This window comes from Bombus bifarius, unplaced genomic scaffold, assembly GCF_011952205.1.
Source record: "Bombus bifarius isolate JDL3187 unplaced genomic scaffold, Bbif_JDL3187 scf7180000007977, whole genome shotgun sequence".
In the NCBI taxonomy this organism is placed as follows: domain Eukaryota; kingdom Metazoa; phylum Arthropoda; class Insecta; order Hymenoptera; family Apidae; genus Bombus; species Bombus bifarius.
In genome coordinates, this window is record NW_022884362.1 from 5,352,564 (window position 1) to 5,376,228 (window position 23,665).

The following is a 23,665-nucleotide window of genomic DNA, read 5'->3' on the forward strand; positions in this document are numbered from 1 at the left end:
TTTTTTTTTAGTTCATGCAGATAGGTTTTACTTGTACGTGGAATTATACATGTATCACATCGCATTCGTCATCCCGTGGACCGTGAATTCGTTATCGAACCTGAATTCATTGTCATCAACATCTCGACCATCCGATCGCCGCTATTACTTATAGCCTCTTGTAGTGCCCACATTTATACCAATAAATATCAGCTATATCCGCGATGGTAAATTTGAGTGAAGATTGAAATTATTAAGTAAAAGGTAATATGGAAATATTTGGTACATAAAATATTCTATTTGTGGTAAGAAATAAGTTTGTTTAGTATATAAATAAAAAATCTGAACAGAGACTCAAAGAACGATCTTCTCCAAGTATTTAGAAGTTAAATATCAAATAAGAGACAGAAATGACACTGATAAAATTTGCTTTAATTCAGATAGTATTTATTTGATAGGTATATAATACATTGAATTTGTCAGCACAAGTGAGAGAAAACACACTTCTCGGCGACTAATACTTGCTTGCTCTTATATTCCTACACTACTGTAACCGAATGTACTTTTCTTCTTGTCCATGGAACGGAGTTTCTTCTCTCTTTTTTTTTTTTTTCTTTAAATATCAACTTTTTATCCAACCGACTATCTTTTCATATAGTAGTTGGTTAACAAGTCGCACTTGAAACAGCATAGTTTCTGGTAGATTTGATGTTGTACGTAAAAGGGAATACAGATAAATGTATCAATTCATCAGTATTTGGCAATTAAAACATGTGACGTTAAGAATATTATTAATTTCTTCTTTTTATGTCGAAGATGTATTATGAATGTGTAATACATTCCTTTGCGTAAGCGCATTACAACAAAATGAAATTTCAATGTTACAAAAGTTGCAATTTTAACGATAATTGGTATTATGTCTTAAAAGATTGGCAAGTAATTGATTTAATGCAACGAACCATAATAATCGTACTGTTCGGTAAGCTGCATATCAATGAAGAATAGCTTTCTTCGGTAAACACAGCGAATGGCTCATCGACATTTTTTTCGAGGACAGGATCGATTTGACGGTCGTTGTCTATTTACAATATTTGCGATAAAGACTAATTAATTTATAAACATCGTTGTTATTTATGTACAGACGTAATATAAACGTATCATACCTTATAAAATGGACATGTGTAAAAGTGTCGCGAATCAAACAAATAGTGACCCGATTCGACTTGGTTTTGAAAAATACATGGCTTATAATTGCCAATAGCCCACAACATCTACATCAAAACTAACAAACAATTTTCAAACGAAATTAATCGAACTTCTACGCGCAATTTTTCTATCTAAAAGATATAGTGACAATGACGTACAAAAGATGAAAACATACTTTGATTTCGCTCTGTTCATCTCCTACATAAAACAAACGCAAAAAACATAACAAAATTCTTAGTATGTATCTAAGATCGCAAAATATATATGCATATACATATATATATATACATATATGTATATATTTTAAAACATAGTTACTATAACGCATATGTAACGAACGATTTCTCATTGTGCGATCTCGCGTACGAAAGTCTCTGACAACTAAAGAGCAGAGTTGATGCGAAGATAGAGAAGTTGGTATAGTAATCGTGATATTACAAAGAGTCATAATTTGAAAAAATATCGCAACACCATAAAAACACCGTTTCTAATCTAAATACCTAAGTAAGAACCAACTTCTTCATCTTCAACCGATTTTACCAATATATATAATCGTGACAAAACATCATCGAAACTGTCTCATTGGTTTGGTAAAAGATACATCTCCCATCTGTTTGCAATCGAACGTATAAGTTACAGGTACAGAAGTAATAGAAAAAGTGCGCGTACAGTGTTTGAAATAACCATGTGAACGTTCATTTGCGTAAAAGGACATTATGTTATCCTCGGAAATACTTGGAGTAATTGCCACAAAATTATTATGGAATCACCTAATGAACTTGTTCCAATCGAATTATTAGATTGAGTAATAAGTTCGTTCGTCTTAACCGCGTACGCATTTCGAGAAAATAAATGTAACAGAAATAAAAAAGATATTTGTAATGTGTATGTTACTAGCGTTAATAAACATACCACTCAAAAATGAATTAAAAGATTTAATAGAGGAGAATGACTAATGAAGATTAATGTTGATGAAATAGTAATATTATTAATTGAATAAAATCCACGATACACAACTCGAGACATTACTAACAGTTTTAATATTCATAGAAATCAGTTTCATTATATTTAAAAAACTTGGAATTACAAATAAGCCGATGTTTGTATTCAGCACGAATTAACCGAGAAAAATTTTCTAGAATAAATCTGAATATACGATTCTTTGTTAAAACGACACAGAAACAATCAAAATTTTTTAATAAAAAAAAACGAAAAGTTTTGCAGTGAAGGGATAAATGAATCCCTAAAAAGATGGCAAAAGATCGTGGAACAAAATAGTGCATGCATCAATTAGGTGTGTGTTATATAAATATTCTTGTAAAGAAAAGCGAACTTATTACTTAACCTAATACATTAGCCTGATCTAATACATTAAAGAGGACCGTGAGAACGTTACTTGATTTGAACGTTACCCCAAGCAAATTGTATTGGCAATGGAGGAATATCGCTACTGGTGGATGATTCGTCTTCACTGCTCGTGGCAGACGTCTCTTCTGAAATCATTGCTTCGCCACCTGCTTCTTGAGGCCTTTGACCTGCGCCACAATCTTCAGCGGCTGCGGCAGCTGCAGCCGCAGCAGCAACGGCAACGGCCACTGCAGAATTCGTAGTTACTGCTGTCGCAGAAGAAGAGGATGACGAAGAAGTAGACGAGGCTGAAGAAGACGGGTCGCTTCTAGGTCTTCGTCGAGCATTTGGTGTAGAATTAAACGTAGGCGCCCATCCAGATTCCTCGACTCGTGTGGAATCCGTAACGGAAATACTTTTGGATCTCGCTCTCATATCTACGGAAGCCCTTCTAGGCGTCAATCTGAGAGATCCTTGTCTCGACACTGTTGTCGTTGTTTCCGATCTACCCATTTTGGGTGGCGTTCCCAATGACGACCCATCGCATCCTCCTTTGAATTCATCATCGATTTCCAATGTCCACGAAACTGAGTCACCTTTCTCCACCATAAACTTTACCATGGATTGCGAAGATTGCGGACCGTTCTTGTCGGGTGAGAGAGAATTTTCGACGTGCTCCGGGCCTAAAGAACGCGAAAGCCTAGGCGTCAAGTTCGCAAGAACGGTCACTACTTCGTTTTTTTGACGCAATCTCCATTGCAGTTCCTCGTTACGTTGTGCCAAACGCTTGTTCTGCTTGGATATTTGATGAATCGATTCATGCAGTACCTCGTTATCGTGAGATATTTGCCTCTCCACAGCCTCTTTACATTGAAGCTGTGCTTTTAAATCTTCGCATCTGGCCTCAAGAGTGTCTACACGTTGTTGCAAAGCTTCCTTGTCCTCGATCTCTCGTTTAATATTATCGAGATCCGATCTCAAAGAAGCGTTCTCTTGGCTTTTAATTTCTAGCACCGACCTTAAAGATTCGACTTCTGCTGTCAGCGCAGCCCCCTGATCGTGAACGACAGATCTTCTCTTAAACTCCGTTTCTCTTCGTATAAGTTCAGCTTCTTGTTCGGTTCGCAATTTCACGATTACGGCACGATGCTCCTTTGCGACCTCATTTAAAGAATCTCGCAATCTGACCTCGCACCTGCGCCTCTCCTCCTGTAGGGCTGCTTCCAAGGTGGCAATTTGTTCCGCATGTCGAGCTTCCACTAAAAAAATCGGATATAAATTTTTTTCTTAGTATGATTGACGTCATAGAAGATAAATTGAAAAACGGAAGAAAAACAAAGTTAGGAGACGAGAGAACGGATTAAGTCCGTCGAACGTGCCAACCTATAATTAACTACGATGAACGTTACGTGGGCACTAAATTGAGCGTTTGTGAAGTTCCTGCGTGTGTCCACTTTTGAAAATTCTATCTCTGAATTATTTAACACTACCCGAGGTGCGCGTAGGCACATCAGCCTCGCAGATTTTAATTAACAATTGCTCTACTTTAAGGCTCTACTATTCAGCACGACGTCAGGATCATTATGCTTGTTACCAAGAGAATATCATTATCATATGATGCATTGTGTCAGGCACAGAGTATGTAAAATATAAAATATACTTCGCATATATGCTCTGTTTTAAAAAACAAAATTAATGGACGTTATCGTTGAAATAAAGATATTGCAATCAAAATGTAATAAAATCAGGGACATCAAATTTTAGAAACTGCGCGTTACAATATATACGCACAATGCATTATATTGGTTTCTCACTTTCTCTAAGTAAAAGAAACACAAATAATTCTTGGCAAGACTTACGATCTTCACGAAGATGGTCCAAGGCTTTTCGATGATTCTCTCTCTCCGACTCTAATCTATCTTCAATGTCGAGGTTCCTAGCTGTTAATTTTTCGATTTCCGTACACGAAGATATCCATTCTTTTTTCATATTCTCATAATCTTTCTTTAGTTTTGGGGTAGAAAAGGCGTCCAACTGAACATTAGGTTGTAAAAGAGAATATAAGGTCAAATTGGATGAAATATGTTTAGACAGTAAAATAAGACATAATAAAAAATCAAAAGAAAGAGAAAACTACGTACCTCATAGGCCAAATATTGTATGGTGATAGAAAGGGCTTGTATAACTTGTTCTGCCGGTTTTAGGCAAAGTGCATCATAAGGTATGTCCGTTTGTGCTCCCTGATCTCGCGTCTCTAAAGACGCTCTTGTCACCACATAGCTATTATTGTGCTCCTTAGTTTCGCGATCTGCAACCAATGCCACCGGTCCCATCACCATTACGCTTCTTTGTTAAAATCGTAGCAGAAGTTATTTGTTATCCGTCAAACTGGTACACCACTTCGATTTGATAGATTTATTCCTTTGAGCTATTGATCGTACAATTCCTATCGCTTCTTAAGTAATTCCGTCGTTATCTATATGAATAATAGCTTTGACCACGCTCATTCTTCGACTTCGGACAACTCATCACGATGAAAGTTGAAGTAGATATCGTGGTAGATATAATACCGATACCTTATAAAATTGACTACGTCCAGACATTTTATACGAATAAATTTAGATGGTAGAATGAAGAAAGTTGTGCGGAAAACTTGTTTTAGGAGAAAAAACCGTATATTCCAGTCTTGGAAAGTCGAGCTACCTGTTTTTCAGGATATTTCAGCTATTCGGCTTGACGTACTGACCCCGCAGATGCGGAGGTATTTTGGAGAAAACGCAATTATCGCTGTGACACGCGGAAAATTCACATGCACAGATCATTAAATCGTAACGACAATTTGGCCTGGCTACGTCATTTGAGCTTCATCCTCCCATTATTACTGATGTACGTGAAAGCACGCGGATACGTCCGTAGCCCCGCGCCACCACAGCTTTGATTCTATTGAGCACCTTGGACCAAGCTAAAAAAAGTGCAGCTGGTAGATCGATCGAATTTAATCCAACAGTCAACCCCAGTGGAAAACGTTCAAGAGCACGAGCCAGTCAATGAAGACGCACTGGGTTAAGGTCAACTATACGATAGTCGTGCCGTGAACACGGAAAATCCAACAAGTTAATGGTACTTAATGACCTTCGTAATGGGAACAACCAAATCGATCATTACCCGAGTTTTCCCGAAATTGATCGGCTTATTTTCGGCACAGGACTACGAAGTGTCGAATACTTGTCACTTTCACATTTGTTTATACATAGTTGTAAATATACACATATTGCCATTCAATCTATTTTTCTAACATCGTAACGTTTCTGCGATCCATCAACGTTCTTGGTTGAAAAAATATCTCAGATTACGTTACACTTTTTTCCAATAAAAAGTATGTGTTCTCCATTTATATGAATCGAGTCTATTTGCACAATGAGCTCTTTTTATTCGATTTACACCAGTGATTCAGCTGAAAAATGCAAGTGAACTCGATCACGTCGGAATCATTGAATAACAATAATCGAGCAACAGACATGAGAGAAACCTAATCGGGATCGTCATTTGTAACGATTTGCTGGCCAAGTCCGCACTTCGACTGAATTAGCACGAGCCACAGGCTGCCTCGCGGAGCGATATATCCCTCCTTCCTTCTTGTCGACCACTCCTACCACCTTGAAATGAGGTGCAACCTCGAAGAATACGAAGACGATGGACACGCGGAAAGCTGTGTCTGGCCGGACACGCGCTCTACGCACTTCGTACGCACGACTTGAATATGACCCACAATATCTGAATACGTTTCCATAATTGCTTTAATGTGGCTCGTTTTCTTTCTATTTTGCAAAAGGGAATCCAAGAAGCGTAATTTACGCCATACCGCCTTACTAAGAAATTAACATACAGAATGCTGAGGAGTATCAGTAGCAACTACCTATTGGTTTATTTATCATTCAGTTGTTCAAGTTTATGGATCATGAAAACGAGGACGATTTAAAATTCCGTTTCAACGGTATAACTCGTTCTAGTAATAAGGAAAGGTGAGGTTGTAGAAGATGAAAATCGGTAGGTGAACGAGCGATGAATTATTACAAAACGTCGTGCTCCGAATAAATTCGCTTTTCCATTTGGAATTAGTTATCCTTACATGGTAGTAAGTTGCCGTATTCGTATAGAACGGAGATACCTTCGTGTCTATGGATATAGTGATTCGAAGATAATGAATCGAATGATCGACGATCGATAGCTCTCTTCCGCTAAGAAGACTTTGCAAACAATTGTTAATTCTACTCACCATTATCTGTTTCGTCACATCGTAACGTGAATGTAATGATATATTAGAACTATATTTTGGCTGATGGCAACAAAACACGTTTTTCTTTTAGTATGGTACTCTTATTTTCGATTAACCAGATGCTAATAAAATTATGTATAAATTCACAACAAAACTTTCTTGAAAGTATAATACTTCATAATGCCCTTAAAAAAATCAGCGGATTGGACGAAACAATTTACTGAGATCTTAGGATTACTTACTTAGCCTTACTTAGATAAGCATTTCCCTAATTTATACTACTCATCGATATATTTTCCTGTGAGTGCTTCATAAATGATTAATAAAACAATAAATTAAAACGAAATGAAGTACAAGACCATGACTCGTAGAAATTCAACTCGTAATTCAATGTTTTCTAGAACATGGACTGTCATTGATAATAATTTCTAATTCTAGTAATTTGTTCCACATAAGCGTACATGTCGAGTAAAAAAAACTGATCCACTGGAAGTAACAATTAATAACGGATCGAAGTCAGCGAAATCGAGGATGAAACATTGATAAGAAAATCATCTTGAAAGCAGAAATGCGACTCTCTCGAAACTATCACCGAAACTGCCGGTTTAAAGAATTACTTTCGCTCGACTATTCCTGGTCCTTACTTGCTCTGATACTTTATTCTCTGCCATTGCCCTGCGGGTTTTTCAGCACCTTCCAGCGAGGATAGGGAGCAGGATTTAGTCCCGAGGACTAGTGAAAGCTATGACTTTCTTCGAAACGACGAACAGTACAGAGTGATACGCACGTGTGCGTCCCCGTGCATGCGGAGAAACGGTCGTACGCACCGCAAAATGACCGTGGGACTTTTTTAGAAACTAGCTGCTGCCGGAGTAGCGCGGTCAATGAATTAGAAAGCACGACCTGCTGATGTTTCCTTACGGTGTTATCTTTTTCAGAAGACAACATTGAGAACAACGTTCTTTTCTACTCCATAAAAATCAATAATCTATTAAAACAAGTTGTTTAAAATGATTGAGGTGTCTGTTGTAAAGTTCAATATATATATGTTACATGGATGGAGAACTTGGTAAACACAAAACAGTTATAAAAATAGTATAAAGAATTGTTTCCAAATATTTTGTGAAATTGTACCTTTTATCGATATCGTTGAATTATGTTGCTTCGCTGGGACAGTAGTTAATCTCCTGGTTATTGTCGGCTTTCGCGTGGCTGATGGGCTTTTCTCTAGAAACAGAATTCGCTATGTTAACGAGAGCATGGTACATACACATCGGTAGTGCCTTAAATGATGTGTTATCGAGTTTGCAAGTACCGTACGCTGTAAACCGTTTTACTGTCCGCGTCAGATACCATACGTGAGAGCGCAAGAAACACATTCACTCATGTAAGATAACTCGGACACGAAGTAATATTTTAAAATGATATTTACTGCAGTATATGGAGACCATGATTGCCATGATTCTCTGAGAGCACAATCTACACGCCATCTGAACTGCTTATTCTATTCGTAATCGTTGTCTATTATAGCAAACTATATTCGGAAGTCGCGTTACCACTAAGAATTTCGATCACGAAGTTATATCACAAACATGTTGTTCACAAATCACGTTCCTCTAGTGGAATATTTCAGCAGTGTACACAAAACTCGTCAAACAATCAGACTGGGTGGCACGACAAAGTTTCCTGTCTAAAGCTGATGAAGGACTGCTAGGACATCAACAGTATTCGGCTGGGGAGTTGAATCGTTTAGACGGTTGGGGCAAGGGATGCATACCGTTACAATTCTAATATATCACAAACAAAGCGATCGTAAATTATACCTGCGCCTAATTGCCGTCAAAGGCATACAATGAAACACGGAAATAAATCACGAAATTTAAAGATTTGGCACAAGTGCTGTCATAAACGTCCTAAGATAATTTTATTTTCATTAATTTTTCACTCCATAGAAAAGATCGTTAATAACGTATAAATAAGTCTAACGTATTATTATTTTTTTTATTGGTTTATAAGCTAAGGCAACTAAATAAGAAAATTTGAAAACTTCGTAAGAATATCAATGTATAATACATCATCAACATTGATGATACAACGTATTGAGCGAATCGAACATGGCCACTTGCCAATGTTTTCAATGCTACGTCTGGATCAGAATAGATCTACCCTGATAGCCGAGTGTCGACATAACGTTGAACGCGTTTTTATATTTTTGCTCGTTAATACAAAGGATTAGAGAATGAGAGAGTGTTGCATAGAAGCAGGCGTTCGAAAAAAAGCGTTCTCGTCACATTAACGTCTCCAACCGGAAGCACGCAGCGGTGCCCTCGACCTTTCGTTTCCTCCGTTCAATCAGTGAATAGCAGGCATTTATGTGTATACATATGTATATACGCACATATGCTGGACTACGATATGTGCAAACTCGTCTCACAATTTAGGGCGCGCAAACCGGACCCTCCATAACTCACCGAGATTGATAGGCGAAATTTCTACACAGTTCTTTTTCGTGTCGAAACTGTTGACACGATTCTGTTGATTACCACGACCGTTTGCTACCAGTCTTCTAGGTGGGTTTACCGATGTCGGTGATCTCTCTGAAAATACAAACGTAAAAGTGAATTTCTTCATTATCATATTAGCGATGGAATAATGATGGTTTCATCTTTCTCTGTTCTTGCGTGCCTATTTATAACAGGGAATTACGAAAACAAGTAGTTTCCATAACACGTAGGATTACGTGTCGGATAGTTCATCGACCGTGGAATTTTGTTTCGCTCGTCAGTCGTAGTTACTTTAATAACATTTTGCGCATCATCGGAATTCGTGCTTGACGAGGCAATATAGCGGGACGAGCCCGACACGAAGAGCTAAGTTTGAACCATGCTCGTCGATTAAACCAACGAGGAAAAGAAAACGTTTATTATGTATACCAGGCTGCACGTAGCCGTTGCCTACGAGCTTCTGCATATAACGGCCTATACGAGCTCTCGTGTGCATAATATCTCGAACCGATCTTACACATGAAAGAAACTAGCCGCGCAAATATTCAAGACACGCGTTTAAAATAATCAACGGCAGGTAATTAAGTAATATTTCCACACCAATCCTCAATGACGATATTAATTGTAGGTACGATCAAACGCGTCAACTATAAAATAATGTATTTTTATTTTCTCTAAGCGTATCCAGTAAACCATTACGATTCTATTTTAAGAATCGGAAAGTTTACCCTCTCTAATTGTTATTTTTTCGATATTATTTCACGATAATCCGTTCATTGAAACGAGCCACGATTATGTAATATTTTTGCATGTTTCTTATGCCTGTGAAATATCATAAATCACTCGCGTTTCGCCAGTTACCGATGAACGAGTGTGATATAATGAGGCGAACTACTTTCTGAAAGATTCCTCAAAATAACAGTAATCGATGGCCAGGGTAAAAGAGAAATCACGCGACAAGGTGTGTAAGTAGGGTACCTTTGATCCTCGGCCGTAACGTTTTAGACTTGTTTAAGAGAAACCGTTCGATCCGTCTACCTTTTTGAATGCCTATGCAACACATCGGGAGTTAGTCTCGCTTGTACTCGCGTCGCTTCAACTTTCTAGCGTTAAATGAACCACGAAGGAAAAGACAGCTGCTGGATAGTCACGGACATCCTTTTTCCTTTCTTTTTATGGAACGCGATTAAACGATTGACTAGGAGGAGAAGAGGCTTGATGGCCTATTCGCATTTCCGTCGTGTAGATTAAAATCTGAACGCGATGAAAATCGTTTTAGAAGGTGAGTATATATCGGCGGTACCTTTTATTTATGACTATACCTCGCTTGAAACTGCCGAGTCGCATTTTCGCCGAATCTCTGACGAAATCCGTCCGAAGAGCTGGCCTACCCTTCGATCCTTGCTGTCCCATTTTCAAACCTCTACTTTCACCGTCGCTTCACCGTCATTTCATCCTCGACAAAATCATTATGTAGGACTGTGGCCAGGCAAATATGCGCCTTCACCCCGTCGTATCTTCCGAGGCCATGGCGAGGCTTGTTACTCGGGTGGATTCCGTGACGATAACTAAACACTGACATCGTGAACGTTCACGATTATCCGGCAGCATCCTCCAAGGTTATTCCAGAAAATGTTCAAATTGCAAAATTTCTTCTTTCTGCTCGCGGTTACGGTTGACACCAATTAGCACAATTCGCACAAGCAGCCTCACTTTCGCTCCATCGACGTTACTCTCGAAACGTTGCGCATGTTCTTTCGCACTCCCTCGAAGAATCCGATTCCTTCGTGAGAAATCACGCGGACGAAAGTACGATCGACAGGTTCGATCATGGATTGCGCGTTCCTTCGGCGACCTGAATCGCAGAGTGTAACGACTGTCTTTCACCGGCGCGATCGACGATGTCTACAACCATGTGGGTTTAACATCCGACTCTGGTGGCGATTGCGTAAGTGGTAGATCTGAACCGGGTGCGTACTGGTGGTCGTCGGCCTTGGGAACGCACGTGGTCGCCGGGTGCACCTGTCTAAAAGGGTGGGGACATACCGAGAGAACCACCGGCGTCGAGCGAAGGACGTGTACGCACAAGTATAAAGTGGCCAGTTGAAGAAAGGCAATGCCGGAAATAAACCACTAGTGCCGTTGACCTGTAAGCTCGATGTGAAGCTGCTAATGTACAACGAAGAGTTAGACCGAGAGACTAATCGCCTTGAATCCCTCTATTCTTGCGTATAGCTCAGTCCAAGTACAAACAGGAACGTAGCCAAAGATTCCTTCCGTAACGGTATCTTGCGAAACTTTCATTGGAGTGTCCCAGAGAGGGGATGGTAATATCCAGTCTTAAAGCATTCAGTCTTGCGGCTCAGATTCCTCTGGCGATCGATGCGAAATGTGCCATAACATATTGTAGGCGTACACAGCAGGGTTGCTGATTCGAGATACCGTATTCTTATTGATATTCGCCCAGACTCAACGTTGTCTTCGATCGTTCTTTCTATATCGGGTGAGAAAAAACGCGAACACTCTTGTGACATGGGTAGAAAATCAGGTCACGTCGAGAGCGTTCGTGAATACGATTGACACATTATATGTATGTGTAGTACAGCTTTCGAAGGATGTCGAATACACCCTATCGTAACACGAGAAACAAACAATGCAGAAACCAGGAGAAATTTTACAGAGATTAGCGCTTAGCTCGAAGCTCGAGGTTGTACGAGCACAACTTTGATGCACTTTGCACCGTCACCTTGCGGCATTCACTGACGACGATACACCGGCTGTTCGTTCTTGCGCTCGCTCCTGTTCTTTTTGTCGCACACACGTAGCCTCTACCGTATACCCCCGATAAAACTGCTGACCCGAATGGGGTACAGTATAGAGTAAGAGATCGTGAGAAAGGGGAATAGAGAGAACGAGAGTGAGAGAAGGACAGAAGACGCAGCAGCACCAGAAAACCAAAGGGGCGAAAGAGCGAGAAAGATGGAAGACCGGAAATACAACACGCGTGCATAAACAGCGTCCGAGCGAGCACGAGGTCCGCCGAGGACTGCCGACTGGATGCTGCTGCTGCGACTGCTCACGGCCTGTCTCGATCCAATGGAAGCGAAACTGTCCAGTGGCGCCGGAAGAGGGGCATCGGCGCCCTCGCTCTTTTTCCTATCTAAGTTTCGCGCGCCTAGGACGGGTCGATACAAAACACCCTCCTACGCCCTCTTTTACGACTACTCCCACCCTTCTTTGCGGAACGAACCACCTACGCGATATGTCTGCACCGGAAGGTTTCAGCGACGAATCAACGGCACACGTGTATTTAAACACCAAAATTGATCCATTCTGTCTCGACAGCTTCAAGGATATTTTGGCTTTGAATTAAAGCCGGTAGAGGGAATGAAATATTTGAAAATCTACCTTGCACCTGTGCTTTTCAATGTAAAATCTATTTTCTAGGCTTTAGTCGTCAAGATCGAATTTTTATGATTTTTGTTGTTCGTAGTGTATTCTTCTAGTCTATCATAACAAGGAACGAGTAATCTCTGTAGGTCAGACGATATTACCGATACGTTTTTATTGAAAAGATGCGCACTAAATTACTAGTTTGTATAAATGGGTGTTAAAATTTTTCAAACGGTAAAATATTTCTCATTTCAAGCTCTACTTTCTATATCGACACAAAGAAAAAGAATAGCATACTGAAGTGTTTTTAATATCATGCAAAACGGTTACTGGTTTTCTTGACCTTTGCGGTTTTGAGTTTTTTCTTTCTTTTTGTAAAATGGTATGCGGTCAAACATAATTCGATATCGCAAAATCAGCTGGTGTTATATTTATTCAAGCTCCACTGGTCTACACAAGGTCTCGCTTCAGACTACTACTATTCCATAACCTACCTCACTATCAATCATACATTGAAATATATAAATTGAAATATACAAGTGAAGCAGTTACGAATAAAACGCTAATTAAAATTAAATTAAATTGCGGCACGTGTTACAGGCATTCTGTTAAACATTCAAGCATCATTAACACACACACATGGAGTGGTAGATATACTATATTTTAATTTAATTTGCAATCATTTAAAAATATATATTAATTTGACTTACTTGGTGCGTCTTTGTTAGGTCCGGTGCTGAGATCACTCAAGGAGCTACGAACGGAGCTTCTGGCAGTTTCTTCGATTGGCGATTTTATTTCTTGTCGGCCACGTATTCTCCTGATAATTTGTAACTTCTTATCAAGGCTATATCAATAGAAACTTTTAGAAACAAAGATCTCGACAATTAATATCTCACCTCTTATCCTTATTATTGTTATTATTTGCGTCACCAGATTTCTTTTGAGTTGATCCCGTAGGAGATGGTTGATTAAGGCTCTGGAGTACCCTTGATTTTACTTCCTTCCTGATCGACCTAGTCCTTTGTTCGCTTTTCCCAGCCTCGATTTTGCTCATAACGGCGTCCCATCGCCCACTCTTTCTAGCAGATCTCGGTAAACGTCGAGCTTCTTTCTCGGCTTCATCTTTCGGTCCAGACTCGATCATAGCCTTGATTTTCGAGACAACGTTCCTCTTAGGCATCTTGTATTTTTTTAATGGGACTGAATCAGCTTTGTTCTGCGTTTTCGATCTCATATTATCATTGCTTCTTTCCACTTCCATTATCGTAATATCAGTAGGATTCATCGAGCCGCTGGAGTCAGCCGATCCATCCAGAGGATTTACAGGAGCCTAAATATTATCCGTTAGGCGAGCTATATATACGAGCTATATATAAATATATACAAGCATATACCAAATAAACAAAATTATCGACTCGCCTGTAAATAATCCATAATAACATCCGCTTTGATTGGTGTCGGCTGGCTCCTCTGTGAGACCTCCGTATCAATGGTATCGGGAGTGCGATCCTCGTGTTCCACAACTGCCTCCTCCGGAACATGGAGTTCATCCTGTCTTTTATCGAGATCCGAATAAATCCCACTCGAATCCATTTCTTCTCCTGTAAAACTCGGACATCTTCGACCACCAGGCGCGCAGAAGAGGGTACCGTCGATCACTTGAGCTTTCCTATCGCCACGTACGATTTCCTCATATGCGTCAGCATCACTTTCCGTGAAGAAATCCGAATCCGTCATCGGATCTTGCCTGCAAGGAGCAGGTAGATTCGGCGGTGGTGCGACGGATGGTGGATCAGCCCCACGACTCGCTGGCCTCGAGTTCTCACCGTCACCTTGATAACCAGCCTCGAGACTAGTGATACTCGTTACCGATGTAACGAAACTGATAGGAACAGTGCCCCTAACAGGCTCCGTTGGCTTAGGATCGAGCGGTAACTCTTCCGGAGATGGTGTTCTCTCGCTTGAAGCTTCTTCGGTCGGCTCGACATCCGCTGACGGCCTCGATGCAGATGCTCGCGTTAACGCCAATCTAGAGCCTGCTGATCCCGTAAGATTTTCGCAGGATGGTGTCCTGGAGCACTCTAGTGCAACTGTGAAGTCGGTCATTTGGTCGGGGGTCAATATGCCGAGGCTTTCGTCGTGTTCAAAGGAATTCTGCTTATTGAGCATCAAATAGTGTGGTGTATTTACTGCGTTATCATTATAATTGCCTAGGGACGTTTCCAAGAGGCAGCTCTCACCAGCGTCCTCAATCATATTCAACTGAGAATTTTCGAGCAAACTGTACAAATGATAATAAAGAAATTTGTATTAAATGAAGAATAATAATTGACAAAAAAATACCATTTTGCTACATTTTTTTTTGATCGATGGAACAAAGGTTTTCCTTTAAATAACCAGGTTTATGAGTAGGTTCATAAACGACTGTTAGGTAATTTTTCTGACTCTAGTGAGTACTAGCGTTTTGCATTTAAAATTGAAATGCAATTAATTAAATGTTATGGTGTACCTGAAAAAGCTGCTCTTTTCTTCGGCAAAGTGAACCAACTGTTGCACGTCATCTTTGTCAATATCCCACACAGGTGATATCGTGAACGTCTTATGTCCCGAATCTGTTGATCAAGTAAGGAAATACGTAATAGCTAAATTTTCTCATTTAACTATCTCTGTCTTCTGTAAGTACGTAAATAATTACTGTCACCTTCGATCGACGGTGTAGACACAGCTCGCGTCCCGCACTTTGTTTTAGGAGCGCTGGTCTCGTCCTCGGCATCGACGAACGATAAACATCCCGGGAGTACCAATGAACGTCGATGTCCAGGTACAAGCGTCGGCGTACCAAGTACTCTCGATTTCGGGAAAAAAGACGGCCGTGCCGCGCGTGGAACTGGTATCCGACTTTCCCCGACGTTCTGCAATCACACAGACAAAATGATAAATTCGCGTGCGTAAACTAGGTTACCATAAAACTATTTCACGCATTCGTTTAGCCAGTCAACAGACATACATTCCACCGAGAGAGTTACAAATTCCTTCATTTATCCTCTAATTAGTTGAATCGTTCCATAGCCTGAAGCTTCAGTTAACTGAATATAGACAGACTTAATCGCATTGTAGTGATCGTCGCAATGACGTAGTAGTTCACACTGGTGTCTTTAGACCGCGTCAAAGGTTAAGACGATATTCAATTACATTATTGGTAGGCAAAAGAATGTAAAAAATGCCTGATTTTTCAAGGTTAAGATAAATTCTTGACTCGAAGATAAAGACGAAGAGTCCGTTGCCCTTGGCCCATCTCCAAATAAAACCCTTCGTCCCGAGGTGAATCAGAAGTGTCTCTCTGGCAGTTGGCTAATTTAATTTTAGCCCTGGTCAACCACGTTACTTCTCTCTTGTAGCCACCTTTACCCAGTGCCTCCTGTTTCTCCTCATCTTCGTACGTAAGAACACGCGTAACACGTTCCCCTTTAGCCTGCTTAACGACCAACGAAAACATTACTCGGTGGTCGATTAGCTTTATCGTTCGACCGCGAATCCGCTCGTATAATATGTATCCGTCTATCTAGTATCGTGCAAACATTAAGCTGGCCGAAGCGTTTCTATCAAAGTTCGAATATCAGACACTTGGAGTATTTGTTCGTGATCCGACTGATAAAATCGACCACAAACAAGATTTAGCTATGCAGCTTTGTATCAGTCTAGAACGAAAAGCTACCTTAGCCTGTTACTAATAATAGTATTACCAATGGCTAGCTGAAAGTGAGGAACCGACTACCAGAGTAACAGAGTGCGTTCACCGACGATCCTTTTGAACGACGTCGTCGGCTGAGAACTGGGTTACAGCTCGCGAGTTTATTTACTACGAATCGGTTCTCGTCGATCCGAACACTGCGTGTAAATTCTTTTGCTGAAACGCTATTTTATTCTTTATATTCACATTCACATCGAACACTAATATTTCGTCCAATAGCTTTTCACACAAAAGCGATAAATTATTCAAGAATCATGCATTATTGCATTACACACACGTATACATACATATACACAGTATACATATATAGCTATCTACGTACAATATATGACGTACCCATCTTTTTCTAGTGGTTACAACACAACATCAATATTGCGACTCGGTAGTTTCTAAATCAATCGATATTCGCAAAACGCTTGTTATCGATCTAGGAAAATGTCAAGGCCAGACAGGGCAACGAGTAGATATCAAACAAGACGAATAGTATGTTAAATATTGCGCTGACTTTGTGACGGCGCGAAGGAAACGTGGCAAGAATCGGAATCAACGCGCGTACACGCGTTGACAAGCCGATGACGAGCAAAGGCCAGGCCCCGAGCATAACTTTATTCCATTAGGCCTTAATTTGTGTCAATTCGAGCCGCCTACCCGGTCGTTATCTCTTACCACGCGAGACGAAGCAACTGTGTTAATTAGGAGCACATTCGTTTAGATTTTCGTCGATCTAACGGAATCACAGCAAATCCTTGAAATCTCGCCGACAACACAATGCTATCATTCAACGGAGAAGAAGAAGGAAAAAAGGAGAAGAATAGGAAGCGGAAAAAGAAATATTCACACGATTTAACTAGCGGTCCAATTCGCTATTTGAAATCGTTACACTTTGCTTTGGCATAAATGTCATTTTTTCCGATCAGCGAAATCAGCGTCGAGATGAAAAATGCCTGAAACGCTTTCTACGAGCAGAAAGACTTTCTAAAAGGCCGCCGCGTTTAGAGTTATAAATTGCGACGCATTTGCGCATTCAGTTGTTTTTGCTTGCCGGATGTCGTCATTAATTCAAATTAAACAGCAAAAAAAAGAAGAAAAAAAGAAGGAAAAGAAACTGGGTGAGGAAATAAAAAAGTTGCTGCAGTTTTGTATAATTTCACTAGCCGGCAGGCACAAGTTGCGGATAGCGTTTGGCAACATTGGTCTACGATTTACTCGATACGTTGTGCGCGACCACGTAAGTGACAAGCACACGTGACGCGTGTTATGATTCCATAGCTACATAATTCCGACTTGTCGTAATTTAAATAGAATTAATTACTGCACCTGTGAGAACTTCACTGTGCTCTCGACCGCGATCGTCTACGCCGACACGTTTATATTCCGTGTACACGTAACAGCTTTGATAAGATTATAAGTGAAGGTCCATCGGACCTGGCCACGTATCAAACACGGAAAAATACATGTTCATTGCCGCAATAACATTTACACAGGTATCGTCGAACAACGGCCGAACATTGTAAAAGCAGAACACAATCGAAACACATCAGCATATGACCGTTACTTAGCGCATCTTTGCTTGCGTAATCACCGATCTTTGGAATACCGAATTCAACACGCGAACGAAACCACACAACAAAACTATCCCTCTCCGATTTCCATCCGTTTACCTATCCATACGAAACAAAACAAGAATAAAAGCGAGAACATGAAGAGTCACGCGAAAAGAGAAGCTCAACTCACGATCGCCTCAACGTTCCTCTTCACGGTTATTTGGTCGCCTCATAATTTGATTCGACGCCACTTTCCCTGGCTGCACAAAAACACTTCGGTTGGATAGTCCTCGCTAGAAGACTATTAATAAAGCCAACTTTCCGTGTACTGAGTCACGGGACGAGGATTCACCCCGTTCCAGTAATTCGTAAATACGACGCATTTGCGACGCGCATTTTATTACGTACGTATGCGAGACAATAAAACGGGGTCCCGTTACGGACGAGTTCAACTCGAGAACCGAAATTTCCCTCCGCAGGGAAACGCGGGAAAGTTTTCCAACTACGAAAGAGAAGCGACCGGATCGATAGCGACAGCACGATCGCGATGCGCCCGCCGCGTGTACGACAATGAAACGTTCCGGATTCGCTCGGTGATCCCCTGGTACTACCTATGCCACCACCGCGAGCATCCGCACACCGATACACAACCATACAACCAAACAGATAGATATACGCTATACACGCGTGCCCTCCTCATATACACCTTCACCACGCGAACGATGTGGACTGACACTCCGCAACAACGATTACTATTCTTCAGAAACACACGGTTTCTGCATTCACCGGCCCGTGAATCCGTATACGAGCACACACGGTGCCGATATACACGAAGACTGTACAGTGAACGTCATCAACCGAAGAACAAGGCTACGTTTAACTTGCGAGCTTGACTCCACGTTTTTTCCTACATACGATCGTAATTAGCGGTACGTTCTCATAGAATTCATTCTATCGAGGTTGAAGTAAACTTTGATCTATCTGTCGATAAGTGCAAGTGCAGATATAAAAAGAGAAAATGAAAAATTCTTATTCGTAGGAATCGAGGATCGCTATTGAAAATGTTTCTACGTTCTCTTTTTCATCTTTTCTTTTTCCTCGTGTAGAAGAATATAGCGTAGGAAAGCAGAGAACGAGATAAACGTAAGAGACAACTTTCACCGACGATTATCTACACTGTACGCACGATAAAATCGAGTCGCTGATACTTGATAAGCCTAACAAGTGAAGTTACGTGTTATATGCATAATCATAGGTTACAGAGAGGCATTGTAAGATGTAAAAACCGCTCAAACGTGGAGGCATTAATGAATAGTAGTTATTTCACGGGAAACGTATCGACGCGATACAACACTATGTTAAACGTCCGGAAGAAAATCAACCTTCGATCGGCCGGAATACACCGAACACGACACGTTTCGCAAGCCTGGAATTTCACAATGCTCTATAGTACAAATGTTTTACATGCCGGCGAACGGTCCCTTTGTATCTGACATGTTTATCGATTTTAGGATCGAATTCGTTCTATAGCTACACGACCGGTCCTCGTCGACCTTTATATACATCCGTTCCTACTTCCCGCCGTATAAAAATCCCCGAGGACCTTGAAAGGCCTCTCCCTAACCTCGACATGCCGACTGGCCAAGTCGGCACATTTTCATGCAATGCCGCATATACGCGAGAAATTTGCGTCTAGCTAAATGATTGTCTTTTTCACAAAAATACTTGCAGTTTCACACAGTCTTTCGTTTCGGTTACATCACAAACGATATCGTAACGAAATGTCTGGTAAATACATTGCGGAAGTTCATGCATTTATGGAAGATTTAAACGTGCAAAAATGTACAATGTGAGGTACTCGTTATAATATTTAGAGAGTGAAACAAATTTCTATTTTGATTCTATTAACAAATAATCGTTTACATAATAATTCCCAATTACGCCTAAAAAATAATTCACGTTGTAAATTTCCTTTGAAAAGTATTGGTGTGCCATTAAGATTTATTTTACGCGTTACTTATGTACCTTTACAACACGTGAAAGAATTATCAACGGCGATGAAACAGTTGAAATAAAAAACGTTTCGACGATCATTATCGGTTCACCTACCCTGATATCATCTATGAGCGTTCGCTCTTCTAGACGGAAATATAATACAGTTGACCGCAATTCACTGCGTTTTCGTGCCAACTATTATATATACACACAGGTCCACTCGAAAGCGCTAAATGCAGTTGTCTAACAAATTTGTGGATGCATCGCCCACATTCACGAGATTTAGTTCGTGCGACTTTTGTACGGATGCAGTCTCGATATAACTGCCTAATTTGCAGTCGGTGCACGTTAGAAAAAGTCTATTTGCACATGTACCGGTTCGTATAAACGAGCACGTCTCCAAAGGACCGTTAAACACGGTGAAAATTTTATGAAGAAAGCACCTGGTCGTATAATGGGTCAGTCAGTAAACACCGCTTTTACAACCAGTTCGCGTGTCTTTTCTCTTCTATCTATGCATCTGACATGTTTGATGATGGTTACATGACTTCCAATGATTGACGCGAATGATTATGGCGTTCGATTGATGATGCAAAATAAATCATCCTGAATATTGCGAAATATTAAGTACAAGTATATTATATTGCACGATGAATTTATAAATTTATTCTAATCATCGAAAATAATCATTGAATACTATTCCAAACTTCTTACATATATTTCACTTAAACCTCTTAGTTTTTTCCTCTTACAACGTGCATGATCTTTTTACAATGTTTTCCAGTTCAACATGCTATAAGAATCAACTCGGTGTTGACTATACGGGGCACGTATGCACTGTTCATCGATCACAAAAATTCATGACAGCTTATATGAACGTCCGTGCATTGTATAAACGTAACATGGAGATATATATTCTGCATTGTGTCGAAACTGATGGCATCGAATAAAAAAGAAGAAAACATAATGATAGTCGGAGCTCAAGCATTAGCCGATGTTATGGAATCAAGATAATCCTGCTCTATTCGTTTGTAAATGGGTTACTGCTAAGAAATTTCTTCAATGCACAAATAAATGTTTATATCAGATCGTCACGGTTTCCGCACTACTGCGAATAAATAACTGTTTACGGTTCTTACCATTTTGTACTTAACTAACAATAAAACTCTTTTTCTAGAATTAGTACATTTTTTTTACAATTAAACCTGTTTTTATACATTGTACATACATAAACACACATGTATATATAGCGCGACACTTGAATCTATTGATAAATCAGTATCCGGATACTGTTAATTGAATAAAATTAACTGCCCATTAGCCCCACGTGTATCCGAAGTAGGTACTGTATTTATAGTATGCGTCGAATAATACATCAAATGTTTATATATGAATAAAAAATTTAATTAACAGTAAAAAATTGTTAACGAAGATATATATAATCATTAAAGTAATCATGCAAATATTTTCATTATTATCGCCATATCAGTAGCCCTTCCCTCATACTTCAACAGCAATGTCGACTATGTGCCCGCAGTCCGGCTGATCATGACGGCGCCAAACTACTTTTTCTGCCGAGATAGACCATGACTACTGTGCATAGTCGATACATCGCAAAACGTACTGATAGCATTTTAATTCAGAAATGAATTACAATAAAGTCACTCGCTCACTCGCTCGAAGAGGTATAATTGCCAATTGAATTGGTTATCCTACCGGAAACGATCTTCTCTAAGAATCAGCAACAGTTGTTGACAGATTAGCAATAGCACGTTCTTGGTGCAAAGTCTTAAGTATAAATCAATTAAAACTAGGTAAAACACATACAATTACTAAAAATATATAATACACCATACTTGAGTGACACAATAAATTATTTTAATCCTTTATTTTGACCAAAACTCACCTTAGCCATCGTGTCGTGGGTGGGTCCTAAAGATTGTTCGAATCCGAAAAAATCTGATTCCGGCTCCGGATATGGCTGGTACTTTTCGTTGACATAAGTCTTGTTCTGCAAAACAGCAGTAAATGCAGGGGTCGCATTCCTAATCGTTTCTTTTTTTCACGCGACTCTCCTTTTCGATCGCACCCGTGTACAAGTTTTCGTAGCGACACGTCGATTGCTTGCGAGTGCCTTCACGCAGCGACGCTCCCGACGCCGGCGTCGCCGAGAACGACGTTATTGATCGGCGCTCTGCGGAGGCGTCGCTACCCGCGAAATGGAGAAGGGGATGGAATTACCGGTGACGGAGATAGTACTCGAGTTAACGGTGGCTCCGATGGAGATGGAAATGACAACTGAAGCGCCACCGTCGAAAATCATTTTGCGATTGTCGTAGACTCTTTTAATTCTCTCCCCCTCCCCCACCCCTTTACCATACCAAAACTGGACCAGGCATATTTTTGGCAAAACAGAGAAATGTATGAGAAAAATGTGAAATTTATGATAATTATAGAAAAACTGCTAACGATGAAAAAATAAAGGATAATTACACATTTTAACCTTTTTCCAATTTTACAACCTTCAATAGATGACTCTTGTAGATTTTTGTGAGCTAAACATGAATTTGCAAACCATTTTTTCCCAGAATTCACAGTTTTCAAAAAAATTAATTTTAAAAATGATTACAAATTTTCAGCTTTGGAAATGTTTCGTGTTCTTACAGTAGCAACTATCGAATCGCTGTGCACTTTTCCGAATAAAATGATATGTATTGTTATTACATTATAAACATTCAAATGTGTTTAAATAATGATTAAGGAGAAAAGGATACTTAAGACGCACTATTCTTTACTTACGTTTTTCAATTTATTTCAAAAATTGAATGTCTGGAAGATAATCTAACCATAGCATACGATAAAGTAGACATTTCTGTTAAGAAAAGCAGCAAGGAAAACTAGAGAATCATGTTTTGATTCCGATGTAAAAATGAAAAAGTTTGACAGAACATGCAGCGGCGGCACTGGTACTCAATGCCGACAGGTAACAGTCGCACACGTTTAGTGGTTCCGTTATGCCGAGCAGCAGGTAAGGCAACTACCAACATTGAGTACCACTATCGCTGCCGCGTGTTTTGTTAAACTGTTTCGCTTTTATATTGGAAACAGTACATAGTTCTTTTTCATGTTTTCCTTAGCAGAAATGTCTGCTTTATCACGTGCTATTTTTAGATTTTCTACTAGACCATTAATTTTTGAAATAAATTAAGAAATATAAGTAAAAATACTGATTTTTATATGTCCTTTCTACTTTGATCATAATTTAAACATAATTAAATATTTATAATGTAATAATAATATATATCATTTTATTTGGGAGAGTCCACAGAATCTATTTTGCCCAACAACAACTCGATATATGCTACTTTAAAAGCACAAAACATCTCCAAAGTCGAAAATGTACAATTTTTTTTCAAAATTGTTGTTTTCGAAAATTGTGGATTCTGAAAAAAAAACGATTTGCAAATTCATGTTTAGCTCATAAAAATCTACAAGAGTTGCCTATTGGAGGTTGCAGAATTAGATCGTGCTAGACAACATTATCAATAATTTAATGACCTTTACTCTCAAATATGCTACCCCATTCGCATTTGCAGAATGAATACTACATATTTATACATACACATGATTAAAAAATACATACTTCTAATGACAAACAAGCGTAAAA

The 23,665-nt window shown here is 39.7% G+C and overlaps 1 protein-coding gene and 1 long non-coding RNA gene across 6 annotated transcripts; one reads left to right on the top strand and one right to left on the bottom strand.

The window, feature by feature from the left end:
• Nucleotides 1-404: 404 nt before the first annotated feature.
• On the bottom strand, nt 405-22,181 carry LOC117204261. Of its 5 annotated transcripts, none has more exons than XM_033441497.1 (11): nt 21,905-22,181; nt 15,410-15,620; nt 15,218-15,320; nt 14,128-14,989; nt 13,605-14,038; nt 13,416-13,525; nt 9,280-9,405; nt 7,943-8,035; nt 4,674-4,840; nt 4,392-4,566; nt 405-3,791 (listed from the first exon to the last, which is right to left on the bottom strand). In XM_033441497.1, exons 1-11 carry the CDS (start codon nt 21,911-21,913, stop codon nt 2,578-2,580), a joined length of 3,504 nt encoding a protein of 1,167 aa, XP_033297388.1. In that variant the 5' UTR covers nt 21,914-22,181; the 3' UTR covers nt 405-2,577. The 5 variants fall into 5 exon arrangements, with proteins under 5 accessions (XP_033297388.1, XP_033297389.1, XP_033297391.1 ...); XM_033441498.1 differs by lacking the exon at nt 21,905-22,181 and adding an exon at nt 18,194-18,372; XM_033441500.1 differs by lacking the exon at nt 21,905-22,181 and adding an exon at nt 16,796-16,980.
• LOC117204292 lies at nt 18,703-20,938 on the top strand. Its single transcript, XR_004487063.1, has 2 exons — nt 18,703-18,932; nt 20,783-20,938. It is a non-coding gene; the product is annotated as an uncharacterized LOC117204292 (long non-coding RNA).
• Nucleotides 22,182-23,665: the final 1,484 nt, after the last annotated feature.